Raw genomic sequence first — 17,049 nt, forward strand, 5'->3', positions numbered from 1 at the left:
ATATGTTGTCTATGTTCTATTGTGAATATAATATCAGTTTTTGAGATTTTAAATTATTGCATTTCGTTTTTATTTACAATTTGTACTTTGTCCCAACTTTTTTGGAATCGGGGTTGTATGTTCTAAACACATATTTACTCTCTGTGATAACTTTAAACAGGAAGTTCAGGTTCTGTTTGGTTTTATTTTAACACAGTACCTTTTCAAGCATAAAACACAAATTCCTATCATGTCTAACAACACTGAGACCTTCGAAACTCTGTCTGTCAAGTTGTTAAGATATTGATCCATAATTATGAGCCATGATTTATAATGATGAGCATATGAGCAATATTTATAATAATAAATGTTCGATATGCTGAATATTTAATATTCAAGATTCGACACTATTTCTAGGTCCCTATTTAAATGTTAGCAAATATGTGACATTGATCATGTTTATGGCTTTGTAATACATGAGGTCAGACTTTCCTCATGTCTAATCTCTGATGGATTTATTCTAAAATGGATCATAAGATTTTGTACAAACTTGTGCACACCATGCCAGCTCGAGTATCATTAAAGCAAAAAAAAAAGGGACGTATCAAATACTAAGAAACTCTGAAATTCGTATACATATTTCAGATTTACTTTTCACTCAGGATGTTGTCAGTATTTGTGGTGAAATTTGCTGCATTCAATTAGAAGACAATGCAAAGTAGAAGCATTTTCACTTGTGCTCGCAGACTTTTTATTATAGTGGCATGTTAGAAACATTTATAACAGTAACATCTTTACAGTACAGTGACTATAAGGTGCTTTTTCTTGTATTCAGTGCCTCGATCTTTGACCTCCTGTCTGTGCACTTGTAACAAGGACTCAGAAAATTGGCCTTCCCTGTCAACAGAGGTTGTGTTCACTGGAATTCTAACACACACACATACACAGAGGTCACTTCCGGATTCACCGGTATATAAACAGCTCATGGGAATTCATGCAATGCAAAGCCTTGCCAATCCTTCTGTATTGTGTGAGGTCTAAGCCTTGTTATTTAGTACGGCCTTGACATGTATGACCTCTGCCCTGTTTCTCAGATTTGTCTCTTGAATTACCCTTTGGCCTCAATTACCCTGATCGTGAGTGTTTTGACCTGTGCTTGATTTACCAACATTGAAATTTGGATTGTAGTCCCAATCTGTTTGCATCAAACCTTATACACACAGATCCTCAATCTGCACATGGAGTCCTCATAGTTACGGCAGTATGCTCATTAGCTACTTACTCAGATATATTTAACCATTCATAAAATCTTATCATGGCTGCAATGTGCGGGTACTTATTCCTCAGGTAAATAGAATTATTATAATTGGATTGTATAATTGGATTGTAACTTTGTAAAGGTATGTTTTTGAAAAAAAAATCTTATGAGTTTAAGTGAGCTAAAGTAGTTCTTAAAACCACTGTCTATGTCTTCATCCAATTCCCTTCTATTGCACTGAATGTATTTTTCACATACTGTTAACACAAAAGGTGTTTTTGGGGAGGTTTATACTCACAGCTCTTCAAGAAAGTGAAGGTGGGTGAAAGCATTGCTGGGCAGCTGACTAATGTTGTTCATGCTCAGATCACTACAGAGAGATAAAGGAATATTAAATCAGTCTGTATTGATTGAGTATCCATTTACTGGCAAGAGAAAGTGAATGAAATTTATATTTTAGCCATATCTCTGATATAATCAAAATATTAGAATTAGTATTCAAAATCCAACCTCAGATTCAAACAAAGAGCAGTGTCATTATTGCCTGAATAAAAAGGATCAATATTTTCCATGTACAGTTGCACGTGTTTTAGAATTAGCAATCTCAGTGCAAAATAAAACCTGTACGTAATAACAAAGAATAAGAAGATCCATTCCCCCAACATATCTGTGCTTCATGGACTTTGAGTTTTAATTCAGAGTTGATGAATATACATCCTACTAAAAAAAAAAAAACTAGATAGAACTCAACGCCAACGGCGTTGATGGGGATGCCTCCGCCTGGTAGACTACACGCCTTATTAAGTTGTGATTTGGGGATGGACATTTGACCTCACAGTAATCTTGACCTGTGACCTTTTAACCTCAAAGTCTAATCAGTTCATGTTTGTCCCAAAGCGCACAAATGGTGAAAGTTTGGTGAAATTCCTTTCATTTGCCTTGGAGATATTGTGTTCACAAGGTTTTCGGACAGACCTTTGACCTCACAGTGACCTTGACCTTAGACATTATGATCTCAAAATCTAATCATTTCATCTTTGTCCCAAAGTGCACAAATGGTGAAAGTTTGGTGAAATTCCTTTCAGTAGTCTTTGAGATATGGTGTTCACAAAGTTTGGGGATGGACATTTGACCTCACAGTAATCTTGACCTGTGACCTTTTAACCTCAAAATCTAATCAGTTCATGTTTGTCCCCAAATGCACAAATGGTGAAAGTTTGGTGAAATTCCTTCCATTTGCCTTGGAGATATTGTGTTCACAAGGTTTTCGGACAGACATTTGACCTCACAGTGACCTTGACCTTAGACCTTTTAACCTCAAAATCTAATCAGTTCATGTATGTCCCAAAGCGCACAAATGGTGAAAGTTTGGTGAAATTCCTTTCATTAGCCTTTGAGATATCGTGTTCACAAGGTTTTGGGACGGACGCATGCACGCACGGACACACGCACGGACGCACGCACAGACAGATGGACGGACAACCCGAAAACATAATGCCTCCTGCACCTTAAGGTGGCGGAGGCATAAAAAAAAAGTACATACCCTTTACCTCTTTTCACAATGAGTTGGCATATTAGCTGGAATTAAAATAAAATAAATCATATTTTTATGCCTCCGCCACAATAAGGTGCAGGAGGCATTATATATTCAGGTTGTCCGTCTGTCCGTGCGCCCGTCTGTGCGTCCATGCGTGCGTGCGTCCGTCCCGAAACCTTGTGAACGCGATATCTCAAAGGCTAATGAAAGGAATTTCACCAAACTTTCACCATTTGTGCGCTTTGGGACAAACATGAACTGATTAGATTTTGAGATCAAAAGGTCTAAGGTCAAGGTCACTGTGAGGTCAAATGTCTGTCCAAAAACATTGTGAACACAATATCTCCAAGGCAGATGAAAGGAATTTCACCAAACTTTCACCATTTGTGCATTTGGGGACAAAGATAAACTGATTAGATTTTGAGATCAAAAGGTCTAAGGTCAAGGTCACTGTGAGGTCAAATGTCTGTCCGAAAACATTGTGAACACAATATCTCCAAGGCAGATAAAAGGAATTTCACCAAACTTTCACCATTTGTGCATTTGGGAACAAAGATAAACTGATTAGATTTTGAGATCAAAGGGTCTAAGGTCAAGGTCACTGTGAGGTCAAATGTCTGTCCGAAAACCTTGTGAACACAATATCTCCAAGGCTAATACAAGTAATTTCACCAGGTCAAGATTACTGTGAGGTCAAATGTCCATAACCAAATCACAACTTAATAAGGCGTGTAGTCTACCAGGCGGAGGCATCCCCATCGATGCCATTGGTGTCGAGTTCTATCTAGTTTTACCTAATCTAACACCAAACAATGCCAAAATTGAAAAGCTAACAGTAAAACATTTCTGTGGCAGCGGGGGTGTGGTCAAGCGTCGGCCTGTGAATGGAGGGCGGAGTCAGGGAAGGTAGGTGGCAGAATCACTGCACCTGATGGGAATTAATCTGTGTTTGTGTGTCTTCCCCAGTGACCGCACCCTATAAGTGGAGAGGGAGAGCAGAGGAAGGGAGCTCTTCCCAAACCTGGACGCTTGTATGCGTGTTTGGGGGAGCGAAATGAGAAGCTGAAAAGTTAAAATAAAAGAGTTTTGTGAGAACTCAGTTCTGGCCTGCCGTGCTTCTGTGCTCCACCCACCTTAACTATTTCTACAGTCGTGCTGAAACCCGGGACAGAGTACAGAAGAGAACAGCCTCATGGAGTACTCCCCCTTCAAGGACCTGGTCCATGCCCTCGCCACGGCCCAACAGAGCCAGCACCAGGCAGGGGTCGCCCTCCGGAAGGAGTAGGAACAACGGTTTGAAGCCCTGGTGCTGGCGCAGCAGGAAGATCGCCAGGCGTTCCGGCACCTGCTCGCATTGGTGGGGTCCACCATCACCACCGCCGCAGACCCTCCCCACCTCACCCTAACAAAGATGGGTCCGTATGACGACCCCAAAGCCTTCCTCGCTCTTTTTGAGCAGGCAGCAAAGGCATGGGGTTGGCCGGTGGAACAGCGCGCAGCACGCCTCCTCCCCCTGCTAACGGGCGAGGCACAGCTGGCCATGCTACAGCTCCCCGCCGACAGCCGGCTGGTCTACACCGACCTCCACAGGGCCGTCTTCCAACGTGTGGGGTGCACCCTGGAGCAGTACGGCAGGCCAGAACTGAGTTCTCACAAAACTCTTATTTTAGCTTTTCAGCTTCTCATTTCGCTCACCCAAACACACACACAAGTGTCCAGGTTGGGGAAGAGCTCCCTTCCTCTGCTCTTCCTCTCCACTTATAGGGCGTGGTCACTGGGGAAGACACACAAACGCAGATTAATTCCCATCAGGTGCAGTGATTCTGCCACTTACCTTCTCTGACTCCGCCCTCCATTCACAGGCCGACGCTTGACCATGCCCCCGCTGCCACAATTTCTAACGTTATTTAAAACCTACAAAATCTTGGTTTGATAAGTATACACCCCTTTACAATAACAACGCTGAAACAATCTCAGGAATAAACAATTGCCACAAAGTCACACAGTCACTTAGAATAAAAATAACTGTTTGGTATGACCCTTCACTTTTCATGTGCATATCCACACAAAGGCCCCAAAACCTCCACAACAAAATTGTGGAAAGGTACACATCAAGCGACAGATCTTGGAAAAAAGATTTCCAAGAATTTGAAAACAATCTAGGTGTCTACCAAAACTAAAAGACTGGAAAAGTAGAGATTTGATCAGAAAGGCCACCAGGAACCAAATGGTAATTTGAAAGCCGTTTCTCAAAAAGATCCATCTGGAATGCTGTATGAAGTTTGCACAAAGACACCTGAAGGATCCTCCAATAAACTGGCAGAATGTTTTGTGTTCAGATGAATCTAAAGTAGAACTTTATGGCATGAATGCCAACATGGCCCATCACCAAAACAAGACCATCCTGACTGTGAAGCATGGTAGTGGAATTATAATGTTGTGGGGATGTTTCTCTTCTTCAGGGACTGGGGAACTTGTCAAAATTGAGGGGAAGATGGATGGCGAAAAGTACAAGGAGATTCAATCTCCTTGTACTTGATGAAATATGCAAAATGTCTAAAAATGTGTCGGAGGACAGTGACCCCAAGGCCAAAGCTACCATGGAGTGACTTGTTAGGAACAAGGTGGATGTTGACAAGAGTGGTCTAGTCAAAGTCCTGACATCAAGCCAAATGAAGATCTATGTCCTGAAGGTTGATGCCCTTCAGTGAAAACCAACTAATCTTACCCGGCTTGAACTGTTCTGCAAAGAGGAATGGGGAAAATCTAATCCGGGGTGCCAACCATGCAGAAAGCTACTATCGTAGCAGTAGTTGTTTCCAAAGCTATCTCTACCAAGTACTGACTCTGGAAATGAATACTTATAACATACAAAACACATGTCCCAATTAAATCCATGAAGTTTACAGAACCTGATGAAATAAAATGAAAAAAAAATTGAAAGGGTGTGTATACAACCCCGATTCCAAAAAAGTTGGGACAAAGTACAAATTGTAAATAAAAACGGAATGCAATGATGTGGAAGTTTCAAAATTCCATATTTTATTCAGAATAGAACATAGATGACATATCAAATGTTTAAAATGAGAAAATGTATCATTTAAAGAGAAAAATTAGGTGATTTTAAATTTCATGACAACAACACATCTCAAAAAAGTTGGGACAAGGCCATGTTTACCACTGTGAGACATCCCCTTTTCTCTTTACAACAGTCTGTAAACGTCTGGGGACTGAGGAGACAAGTTGCTCAAGTTTAGGGATAGGAATGTTAACCCATTCTTGTCTAATGTAGGATTCTAGTTGCTCAACTGTCTTAGGTCTTTTTTGTCATATCTTCCGTTTTATGATGTGCCAAATGTTTTCTATGGGTGAAAGATCTGGACTGCAGGCTGGCCAGTTCAGTACCCGGACCCTTCTTCTACGCAGTCATGATGCTGTAATTGATGCAGTATGTGGTTTGGCATTGTCATGCTGGAAAATGCAAGGTCTTCCCTGAAAGAGACGTCATCTGGATGGGAGCATATGTTGCTCTAGAACCTGCATATACCTTTCAGCATTGATGGTGTCTTTCCAGATGTGTAAGCTGCCCATGCCACACGCACTAATGCAACCCCATACCATCAGAGATGCAGGCTTCTGAACCGAGCGCCGATAACAACTTGGGTCGTCCTTCTCCTCTTTAGTCCGAATGACACGGCGTCCCTGATTTCCATAAAGAACTTCAAATTTTGATTCGTCTGGCCACAGAACAGTTTTCCACTTTGCCACAGTCCATTTTAAATGAGCCTTGGCCCAGAGAAGTCGTCTGCGCTTCTGGATCATGTTTAGATACGGCTTCTTCTTTGAACTATAGAGTTTTAGCTGGCAACAGCGGATGGCACGGTGAATTGTGTTCACAGATAATGTTCTCTGGAAATATTCCTGAGCCCATTTTGTGATTTCCAATACAGAAGCATGCCTGTATGTGATGCAGTGCCGTCTAAGGGCCCGAAGATCACGGGCACCCGGTATGGTTTTCCGGCCTTGACCCTTACGCACAGAGATTCTTCCAGATTCTCTGAAGCTTTTGATGATATTATGCACTGTAGATGATGATATGTTCAAACTCTTTGCACTTTTACACTGTCAAACTCCTTTCTGATATTGCTCCACTATTTGTCGGCACAGAATTAGGGGGATTGGTGATCCTCTTCCCATCTTTACTTCTGAGAGCCGCTGCCACTCCAAGATGCTCTTTTTATACCCAGTCATGTTAATGACCTATTGCCAATTGACCTAATGAGTTGCAATTTGGTCCTCCAGCTGTTCCTTTTTTGTACCTTTAACTTTTCCAGCCTCTTATTGCCCCTGTCCCAACTTTTTTGAGATGTGTTGCTGTCATGAAATTTCAAATGAGCCAATATTTGGCATGAAATTTCAAAATGTCTCACTTTCGACATTTGATATGTTGTCTATGTTCTATTGTGAATACAATATCAGTTTTTGAGATTTGTAAATTATTGCATTCCATTTTTATTTACAATTTGTACTTTGTCCCAACTTTTTTGGAATCGGGATTGTACATTTTTATGCACCGTATCTAATAACGATTACAAGCCAAAAATGTCTGCAAAAGAATGAAAAAGGAAAGAAAAAGATTGCAGAGTGTCAACATTTATTGTACATTCTTAAAAGCAATACAGTTTAGTTGCTGTTTTAGGAGAAAGGAATCTTCACAGCAGTGAACAAATAAACCCAAAGTGTGAAGTAAGGAGATCTCCAATAAAAGCAGCACACTGAGACGCCTTCTAGGAAACTGGATTGACTCTAATCAACAATGCAGCAGCTGCATAATAAGGTTTAATGCAGGGCTGAGGGAGCTTAGAAAAAGTTAGACAAGCAAAAAGAGGCAATTTCATAGCACCTCAATGTCTTTCCCAAGGGTCTAAAGTATCCAGGCAGCAGGGGGCAGGGAGGGTGAAATAAATTACAGGGCAGCTGACTAGCATAGGGCAAGGATACCTTTTCAAAGAAGCTGATGGTCACTCTCTTCTCTTGTCTCTCACTCTTAGCTCTGCTGCAGAGGACTGTCTCGTCCCTAAATGCAGAGTACAAAAGGAGGCCTTTTTGCCAGGTGGCTCACTGTGTCTAGGTGAAGTTGTAGGATATCTATCAATCTTATCAGATGAATAAAATTGTTAGGTACCATGCAGTCTCGTAATTCTATCAGCCTAATTCCTTTGGACCTATCATGAATAGCCTACTGGTTTGTGGAGTCACAGTGTCTGCAAGGTACACAAAGCGAGAGAAGAACAGATAGCGGCTTTGTTTGTTTACCATGGCCGCTCCAATTAAATGCATAGCCAAAGGAGCTCCTTGCCCTGGAGGAGAAAAGAGGCCAGGCAGCATGCCTTCCTTCAGGCTTCATGAAAATGTTAACCTTTCATCTGTCAAAACTACATCTGAAGTGCATTGTATAAATGGCATGTACAGTATGCTTAGGGTTGCAAAACAATGTTTGATCAATGGCAAAATAATCTTACCAGTATTTGATTACACAACTTGAAAATCAGGCTCGGTGGAGAAAAATCAAAGACAGAAGAGTGAATCAGGTTTCGCTGAGCGTCTTACAGCAGAGCAGCCTGCACCTGCTGCGGTTCAGTCTGCTGGTACAATGAACATCTGGCACCATCCTTTAATTGGACCTCCATTTCAGTGAAAAGGGGCAGGACTGGTCAAACAGCCCCACATTAGGAAAAGAGGCAGTAAATTTCCACCAGAAGTTGGGCGTTGAGTTTTTTGCAATAGAACTCTCATAAAATTATAGTCAGAGCACTACTTTACGTGATTTTAGAATGATTTTGGTTCCAATCAGAATCACTATTAGACTCTCAAGCAAGGCGAGAAAATAGTGTCGACCAAATTAATTCATGTAAATGATGTAGTGCTATCAGAAATAACAGAATATCGAGCAGCTACTATCCTAGGGAATATTGTAAAATCTTGTCAATATATGCATACACTATAGGGCCAAAAGTATATGGACACCTGAACATCACATGTGTCCATTCCAAAACCACGGGCATCAACACAGACATAATCCCCTGTGTTTGCTGTTTTAATAAGCTCCACTCTTCTGGGAAGGCTTTCCACTAGATTTTGGGGTGTGGCTGTGGGGATCTGTGATCATTCAGCTACAAGAGAATTACTGAGCTCACGTACAGATGTTGGATGAGGAGATCTGAGGTGCAGTCAGTGTTCCAGTTCATCCCAAAGGTGCTCAGTGGGGTTGAGTTCAGTCAGTTTCTGCGTCATCGTCTTCTTCTTCTTCCCTTGGATTTTACGGCAGCTAGCATCCAGTGTTGCCTTACTGCCGTCTACAGGTTTACCTTGACTGTGCACTGATGGATACATCATTCTGTCATTAAACGAACAGCTGATCACACCGAGGTGCTCGCTGACCGCCGATATTTATTAGTTTGGTCCTGCGTTTCCTTTCCTTCACAACATAACATCTTTTCTTCTCACTTTTCGTTACTGTAGTTGGTCTTCCACGTTTCATTTGCATCCTCCATTTTCCTCTCCTGTTTCAAATTTGTATCCCACAATGCCTTGCGCGAACAGGGAAAGCCCACCACGTGATACATGACGTAGTATCTTGAATTGGGTCAGGGTGAAGCAAGAAATAATAGTGGAGAATTTAGGGCCACGTGGACCTAAATTCATTAATTGTTCTATTTAAAAAAACTAATAAAATTGGACGTCTGTGATTCAAATTCAGTAGCTTTCGGTCCACTAAAAAAAAAAATTAGGTGTCAGGGAAAATTCTTTTCATGAATCTGAAAGTCAGCCTACCTTTAAACTTAAGTATTATTTGACGTTATTTGAGTAGGGTGAATTAGTCTGGTGTGGGACATTTTAGGATAATTCACCTTAACGAAACATAATAATAAATGAATAGGTGTCCTACATTATGGCAATTCATAGTAATTATTGAAATGGAATACTTATACTATTGCTTAATTATATTTCCAAAAAAACATTTATTTTTTTCTTCTTACATTTTTATTTTGTCCTTCAAAGCCATTACAAATCTTAAAGTTCTCTTTTTCTCACATCCAGCCAATAACTAGGTGGGTTTCCATTAACCTGCTTATTAATACACAATTTAAAATTGCTACCTAAAAAAACAAGCAAGGGAAACACAATCATTTTGAAAAAGAAAAAGAAAACTCTCAAATGTGAAAACACAGACCTTTTTCAATCATGTTGTGTCGACTTCTTTTTAAAATCGCTTCTATTTTGAGAAAAACTGCAATGGAAACCCACTAGTGTACACTGGAATTTATTTAGTTCAAAGCATCTAACCAAATAAATCAAGCAAGAAAAAAATATCGAGATTTCACACTGTGCCAATTTGTATTCAACTGTGACCTCATGCTACTGGATGTACTTAGTGCTATAATTATCCATGTGTTTGAAGATGGGTGAGCCACTCAGTACAATGTGTTAATATAGCGGAGTAAGTAAAGAATCGTATAAAATAATGCGTCTCGTTTGCTTCTCTAGAAGGCATGATGAAGCATGTTGAGGTAAGTTTTGCTAATTTAAACGTCAATTAGGTGTAACTGACTGTTTGTCTGGGGGGAGCTGTGACAGGCCTAGCCAGCCACCAGTAGATCAAGTGTGCTCATGATAGACACAGATAGCCTCGGAAGAGGCTGGCAACTGACAGGCCAATAGAGATCTTGCATGTGACGTCACAGCCTATCCAGATTGTAACAGACGCCATCTTGTCGGTCAAACGCCATATTTCCGCCTTCTACTTCTACTTCTGGTTCTACTTCTGCTTCTACCTTTTCTTCTGGAAAACCCTACTATATACAATTCTACTACAACAGCTGCAGCTACAAGCTCTCCCTACCTGTGCATGTTTTTTATGTTTTTTGTGTGTATTTTTGCGTGTTGTTTGTCTGTACCGGACTTCAATATACACTACAACCGTATGGACTTACTGGACATTGGTGTCCAGCAGAAAATGACGGTTTGTAGCGATTTCCATCGCATGCACAACATTCCGGACGAGATAGCGAGACCAGCGGGGTCTCCGTGGATTGTTATCGGGTCTGGCAGGCGAAGGAGGCGGCGTCGGGAGAGGAAGCAAAAGCGAGGCTGCAGGCAGAGCCGGCCTGTTGACTAAGCTCAGAAAACAGCCACTCAAATCTCCACTGCCAAGCCTCTATCTCTCCAACACCAGATCCATGGTAAACAAGATGGACGATTTGGAATTACAGCTGGAATTACCTTATTCTATTCTATTCTATTCTATAATCGGCTGGTCAGTGCTATACTAGATACTACTGATATATCTAGTATCAGTACTAGTAATACTTAAGTGACTTACCCGTCCAATGAGGATTGTTATTTTCTTGTTTACAAGATGCCACATCTGAGGGCGGCTGACAAATCCTGAATTTCTGTAAAGATAGCTGTCCAGAGATTTATAAGCACGCAGTGCTTCACCACTGAACAGCGAGGGAAAGTTAATGAGGTATTCCACCTCTGGCAGTTCCATATCCACTGACACGGTCGTGAAAACTACGTCCGGTAAGCCATAAGGGTCACTAATCTGTAGGTCGTTTATTTTAGACATATATCTAATTATCTGTTCATTAGAAAAATGAGCCGTGTAGTCCGTCGGTTGAAATTGATCCATTTTGTACACGAGTGCAGCAGTATTCAGCGGTGTTTTTTACCGACAATATGGCGGCTGTGTACTTTCCAGTCACGTGACTGCAAGATCTCTATTGGCCTAGAGGGCAATGAAAAAAATGGGTAATGGGGGGATGGCAAGGGGTGCACCCCCCCGCCATATTGGCAGATTTCTCCCCTTCACTCTAAAGTTCTTGATTAAGTCATTATTTATTTCCAATGCATATGTTCTAATTGAGTGGTGCAGTGGTTAGCGCTGTCGCCTCAGATCAAGAAGGTTCCAGGTTCAAACCTCATGGCTGATGGGGACCTTTCTGTGTGGAGTTTGCATGGTCTCCACGGGTTTCCTTCACAGTCCAAAGACATGCAGTTAGATTAACTGGGTATTGTAATTTGCCCATAGGTGTGACTGATTGTTTGTCTGGGGAAGCTGTGACAGGCCTAGCCAGCCAGCGGTAGACGAAGTGTGCTCATGATAGACACAGACAGCCTCAAAAGAGGCTGGCAACTGATAGGCCAATTGGCCTACAGGGAAATAAAAAAAATATTCTAGCTGAAAGTTTCAATCTAATTCATGAATTATTTTGGCTACATACAGTTAGGTCCATAAATATTTGGACAGACACAACATTTTTCTAATTTTGGTTCTGTACATTACCACAATGAATTTTGAACAAAACAATTCAGATGCAGTTGAAGTTCAGACTTTCAGCTTTAATTCAGTGGGTTGAACAAAATGATTGCATAAAAATGTGAGGAACTAAAGCATTTTTTAAACACAATCCCTTCATTTCAGGGGCTCAAAAGTAATTGGACAAATTAAATAACTGTAAATAAAATGTTAATTTCTAATACTTGGTTGAAAACCCTTTGTTGGCAATGACTGCCTGAAGTCTTGAACTCATGGACATCACCAGACGCTGTGTTTCCTTCTTTTTAATGCTCTGCCAGGCCTTTACTGCACCGGTTTTCAGTTGCTGTTTGTTTGTGGGCCTTTCTGTCTGAAGTTTAGTCTTTAACAAGTGAAATGCATGCTCAATTGGGTTGAGATCAGATGACTGACTTGGCCATTCAAGAATATTCCACTTCTTTGCTTTTATAAACACCTGGGTTGCTTTGGCTTTATGTTTTGGGTCATTGTCCATCTGTATTATGAAACACCGACCAATCAGTTTGGCTGGATTTGAGCACACAGTATGTCTCTGAATACATCAGAATTCATCCGGCTGCTTCTGTCCTGTGTGACATCATCAATAAGCACTAGTGACCCAGTGTCACTGGCAGCCATGCATGCCCAAGCCATCATACTGCCTCCGCCGTGTTTTACAGATGATATGGTATGCTTTGGATCATGAGCTGTACCACGCCTTTGCCATACTTTTTTCTTTCCATCATTCTGGTAGAGGTTGATCTTGGTTTCATCTGTCCAAAGAATGTTCTTCCAGAACTGTGCTGGCTTTTTTAGATGTTTTTTAGCAAAGTCCAATCTAGCCTTTTTATTCTTGAGGCTTATGAGTGGCTTGCACCGTGCAGTGAACCCTCTGTATTTACTTTCATGCAGTCTTCTCTTTATGGTAGATTTGGATATTGATAGGCCTACCTCCTGGAGAGTGTTGTTCACTTGGTTGGCTGTTGTGAAGGGGTTTCTCTTCACCATGGAAATTATTCTGTGATCATCCACTACTGTTGTCTTCTGTGAGTGTCCAGGTCTTTTTGCATTGATGAGTTCACCAGTGCTTTCTTTCTTTCTTTCTCAGGATGTACCAAACTGTAGATTTTGCCACTCCTAATATTGTAGCAATTTCTCGGATGGTTTTTTTCTGTTTTCGCAGCTTAAGGATGGCTTGTTTCACCTGCATGGAGAGCTCCTTTGACCGCATGTTTTCTTCACAGCAAAATCTTCCAGATGCAAGCACCACACCTCAAATCAACTCCAGGCCTTTTATCTGCTTAATTGAGAATGACATAATGAAGGAATTGCCCACACCTGCCCATGAAACAGTCTTTGAGTCAATTGTCCAATTACTTTTGGTCCCTTTAAAAACAGGGTTGCACATGTTAAGGAGCTGAAACTCCTAAACCCTTCATCCAATTTTAATGTGGATACCCTCAAATGAAAGCTGAAAGTCTGGACTTTATGTCCATGTCCATTATATAACTATAACTTGAATATGTTTCAGTAAACAGATAAAAAAAACAATTTGTGTCAGTGTCCAAATATATATGGACCTAACTGTAATTCCTACAGCCACGATGAATGAATGAACTCAATAAGCTGCAGGTGAATCCACTGATTCCTTCTTTGAGGATCACTAGGAAGATAGTAAAATGACTTGTCTTTCAGAAGTTTATTTTTACATTCCGGGGCAAAATAATTGTCTGCCATCTTGACAATAATGACTTGACAATACCATCTTTCTTACTAGCGAGCTGTTTGAACTCTAGCTGACAGACTGGCACTCTACTCAACTTTTCCTGCCAGTATAGCTTTGGTATGGTTCATGATGGCAAATGCTGCATCTATGCTCCCCACCCACCCCCAGCCTTGTTCACCTGCTACACAGTGATTCTCTGGGATTAACCCAGAAGCAAGCTACTGTATGTAGCACTAGTCATGCATACAGCCAGTAAACTTATAAAACTTTATGCCAATTCTTCACACATTCACAAAATAACGACTTCATTTCATCTCTAAAAAACTTTTTTTTTTACTGTTGAATACTTGAGTACATTTAAAAGTAGCAACTTTTTTACTTTCACCTACATTCTGGACTGGATGCGTCCACTTTTATTTGAATAAAATTTTGACAATTTATACCTTCAATTAAGTATAATTACTCAGTACTTTTTCCAACCCTGTTAATTGGTGCAAACAGCTACACACAGAGATAAATGGTGTAAATATTTACACCCTAACAAATAAATGGTGTAAAGACTTCTACACTTATACTTACTTATATACTAAATGACGTAAATATTTACACACAGACAAATAGCGTAAATATTTACACAGAGATAAATGGCAAAAATATTCACACTCTTACAGAGAAATAGTGTAAATATTTACACATTTTTATATAAATTTTGTAAATATTCACACACATATAAAGAGCATAAAATAAAGTCTTAAACACGTACAGATAAATGGTGTAAATACTTATACACTTACTTCTACACTTAGACTTACTTATATACTAAATGACATAAATATTTACTTGCAGATAAATGATGTAAATGTTTACACATTTACACATACTCTTGAAAGTTTGTGGACCCTTTAGAATTTTCTATATTTCTGCATAAATATGACCTAAAACATCATCAGATTTTCACACAAGTCCTAAAAGTAGATAAAGAGAAACCAGTTAAACAGATGAAACAAAAATATTATACTTTGTAATTTATTTATTGAGGAAAATGATCCAATATTACATATCTGGGAGTGGCAAACGTATGTGAACCTCTAGGATTAGCAGTTAATTTGAAGGTGAAATTAGAGTCAGGTGTTTTCAATCAATGGGATGACAATCAGGTGTGAGTGGGCACCCTGTTTTATTTAAAGAACAGGGATCTATCAAAGTCTGATCTTCACAACACATGTTTGTGGAAATGTATCATGGCACGGACAAAGGAGATTTCTGAGGACCTCAGAAAAAGCGTTGTTGATGCTCATGAGGCTGGAAAAGGTTACAAAACCATCTCTAAAGAGTTTGTACTCCACCAATCCACAGTCAGACAGATTGTGTACAAATGGAGGAAATTCAAGACCACTGTTACCCTCCCCAGGAGTGGTCGACCAACAAAGATCACTCCAAGAGCAAAGCGTGTAATAGTTGGTGAGGTCACAAAGGACCCCAGGGTAACTTCTAAGCAACTGAAGCCATCTCTCACATTGGCTAATGTTAATGTTCATGAGTCCACCATCAGGAGAACACTGAACAACAATGGTGTGCATGGCAGGGTTGCAAGGAGAAAGCCACTGCTCTCCAAAAAGAACATTGCTGCTTGTCTGCAGTTTGCTAAAGATCAAGTGGACAAGCCAGAAGGCTATTGGAAAAATGTTTTGTGGACGGATGAGACCAAAATAGAATTTTTTTGGTTTAAATGAGAAGCGTTATGTTTGGAGAAAGAAAAACACTGCATTCCAGCATAAGAACCTTATCCCATCTGTGAAACATGGTGGTGGTAGTATCATGGTTTGGGCCTGTTTTGCTGCATCTGGGTCAGGATGGCTTGCCATCATTGATGGAACAATGAATTCTGAATTATACCAGCGCATTCTACAGCAAAATGTCAGGACATCTGTCCATGAACTGAATCTCAAGAGAAGGTGGGTCATGCAGCAAGACAACGACCCTAAGCACACAAGTCATTCTACCAAAGAATGGTTAAAGAAGAATAAAGTTAATGTTCTGGAATGGCCAAGTCAAAGCCTGACCTTAAACCAATCGAAATGTTGTGGAAGGACCTGAAGCAAGCAGTTCATGTGAGGAAACCCATCAACATCCCAGAGCTGAAGCTGTTCTGTACGGAGGAATGGGCTAAAACTCCTCCAAGCCGGTGTGCAGGACTGATCAACAGTTACCGGAAACGTTTAGTTGCAGTTATTGCTGCACAAGGGGGTCACACCAGATACTGAAAGCAAAGGTTCACATGCTTTTGCCACTCACAGATATGTAATACTGGATCATTTTCCTCAATAAATAAATGACCAAGTACAATATTTTTTATCTCATTTGTTTAACTGGGTTCTCTTTATCTACTTATAAGACTTGTGTGAAAATCTGATGATGTTTTAGGTCACATTTATGCAGAAATATGGAACATTCTAAAGAGTTCACAAACTTTCAAGCACCACTGTACACTCATATAAATGGTGTAAAGTCTGAAACACTTACAGGTAAGTGGTGTGGGCGCTGAGGGACTCCGGCAGTGAGGTGAGTCCCCGGTCGGCGCACTCCACTCTCACATGCACACCGTCCTGCTCGCAGGTACACTGGACCGGACACCCGCCTGTTCGCGCGCGCGACCCACAATACCACAGCAGCAGCGGCAGCACGAGCCAGTGGATTAAATGCGCACGCGACATCACCACCTTCACGGAGCGAGAACGCAACGGAGGGGGGGGAAACAATTAAAAAAAAACCGTGTGCAGCGTCCAGCGTAGGAAGATTAGACTTTTTATTGTTTATTTATTTTGTTTGTTTGTTTTTAATCGTGTGCGCCCGGGCGATTTGGAAACTCAGGTACTCCGAGTTTAGACTCCTATTTATCCTCGGAGAGTCTCTCACTCACCGTCTACGGTGTGTCTCGTGCGTCTGACGTCACTTTGTACCTTGCTGTGTGGGTCGGTGGCGAGCGAGGAGTCAAATTCAGTCAGTCAGTCAGCTCGTGCTGTAAAAGTTAGGTGATGGTTGCGGATGTGGGGGTATGAGTGGGGGTCGGGGTGGGGTGGGGGTCGTCTGGCTATGTTAAATGGGTTTAATCTGAACCTCAAGCTTAATTGGAGCAGTTAATGGCCAAAGGTTTGTGGACACCTGACCATCACACCCATATGTGGTTCTTCTCCTAATTGTTGCCACAA

General features: G+C 41.0%; 1 protein-coding gene across 1 annotated transcript in view; it reads right to left on the reverse strand.

Annotated features, from left to right (window-relative positions):
• The window catches only part of LOC132869944 (leucine-rich repeat-containing G-protein coupled receptor 5-like), a gene marked incomplete at its 3' end in the record, with an annotated part of 250,936 nt that extends 234,382 nt beyond the window's left edge, over window positions 1-16,554 (reverse strand). The window contains exons 1-2 of the mRNA XM_060903511.1: window positions 16,364-16,554; window positions 1,536-1,607 (exon numbers count right to left, since the gene is read on the reverse strand). Coding sequence (XP_060759494.1) covers window positions 1,536-1,607; window positions 16,364-16,554 — 263 coding nt within the window. The remainder of the gene's footprint in view (window positions 1-1,535; window positions 1,608-16,363) is intronic.
• Between the last annotated feature and the right edge of the window lie 495 nt (window positions 16,555-17,049).

The sequence above is a fragment of the Neoarius graeffei genome, chromosome 21 (genome assembly GCF_027579695.1).
Source record: "Neoarius graeffei isolate fNeoGra1 chromosome 21, fNeoGra1.pri, whole genome shotgun sequence".
In the NCBI taxonomy this organism is placed as follows: Eukaryota; Metazoa; Chordata; class Actinopteri; order Siluriformes; family Ariidae; genus Neoarius; species Neoarius graeffei.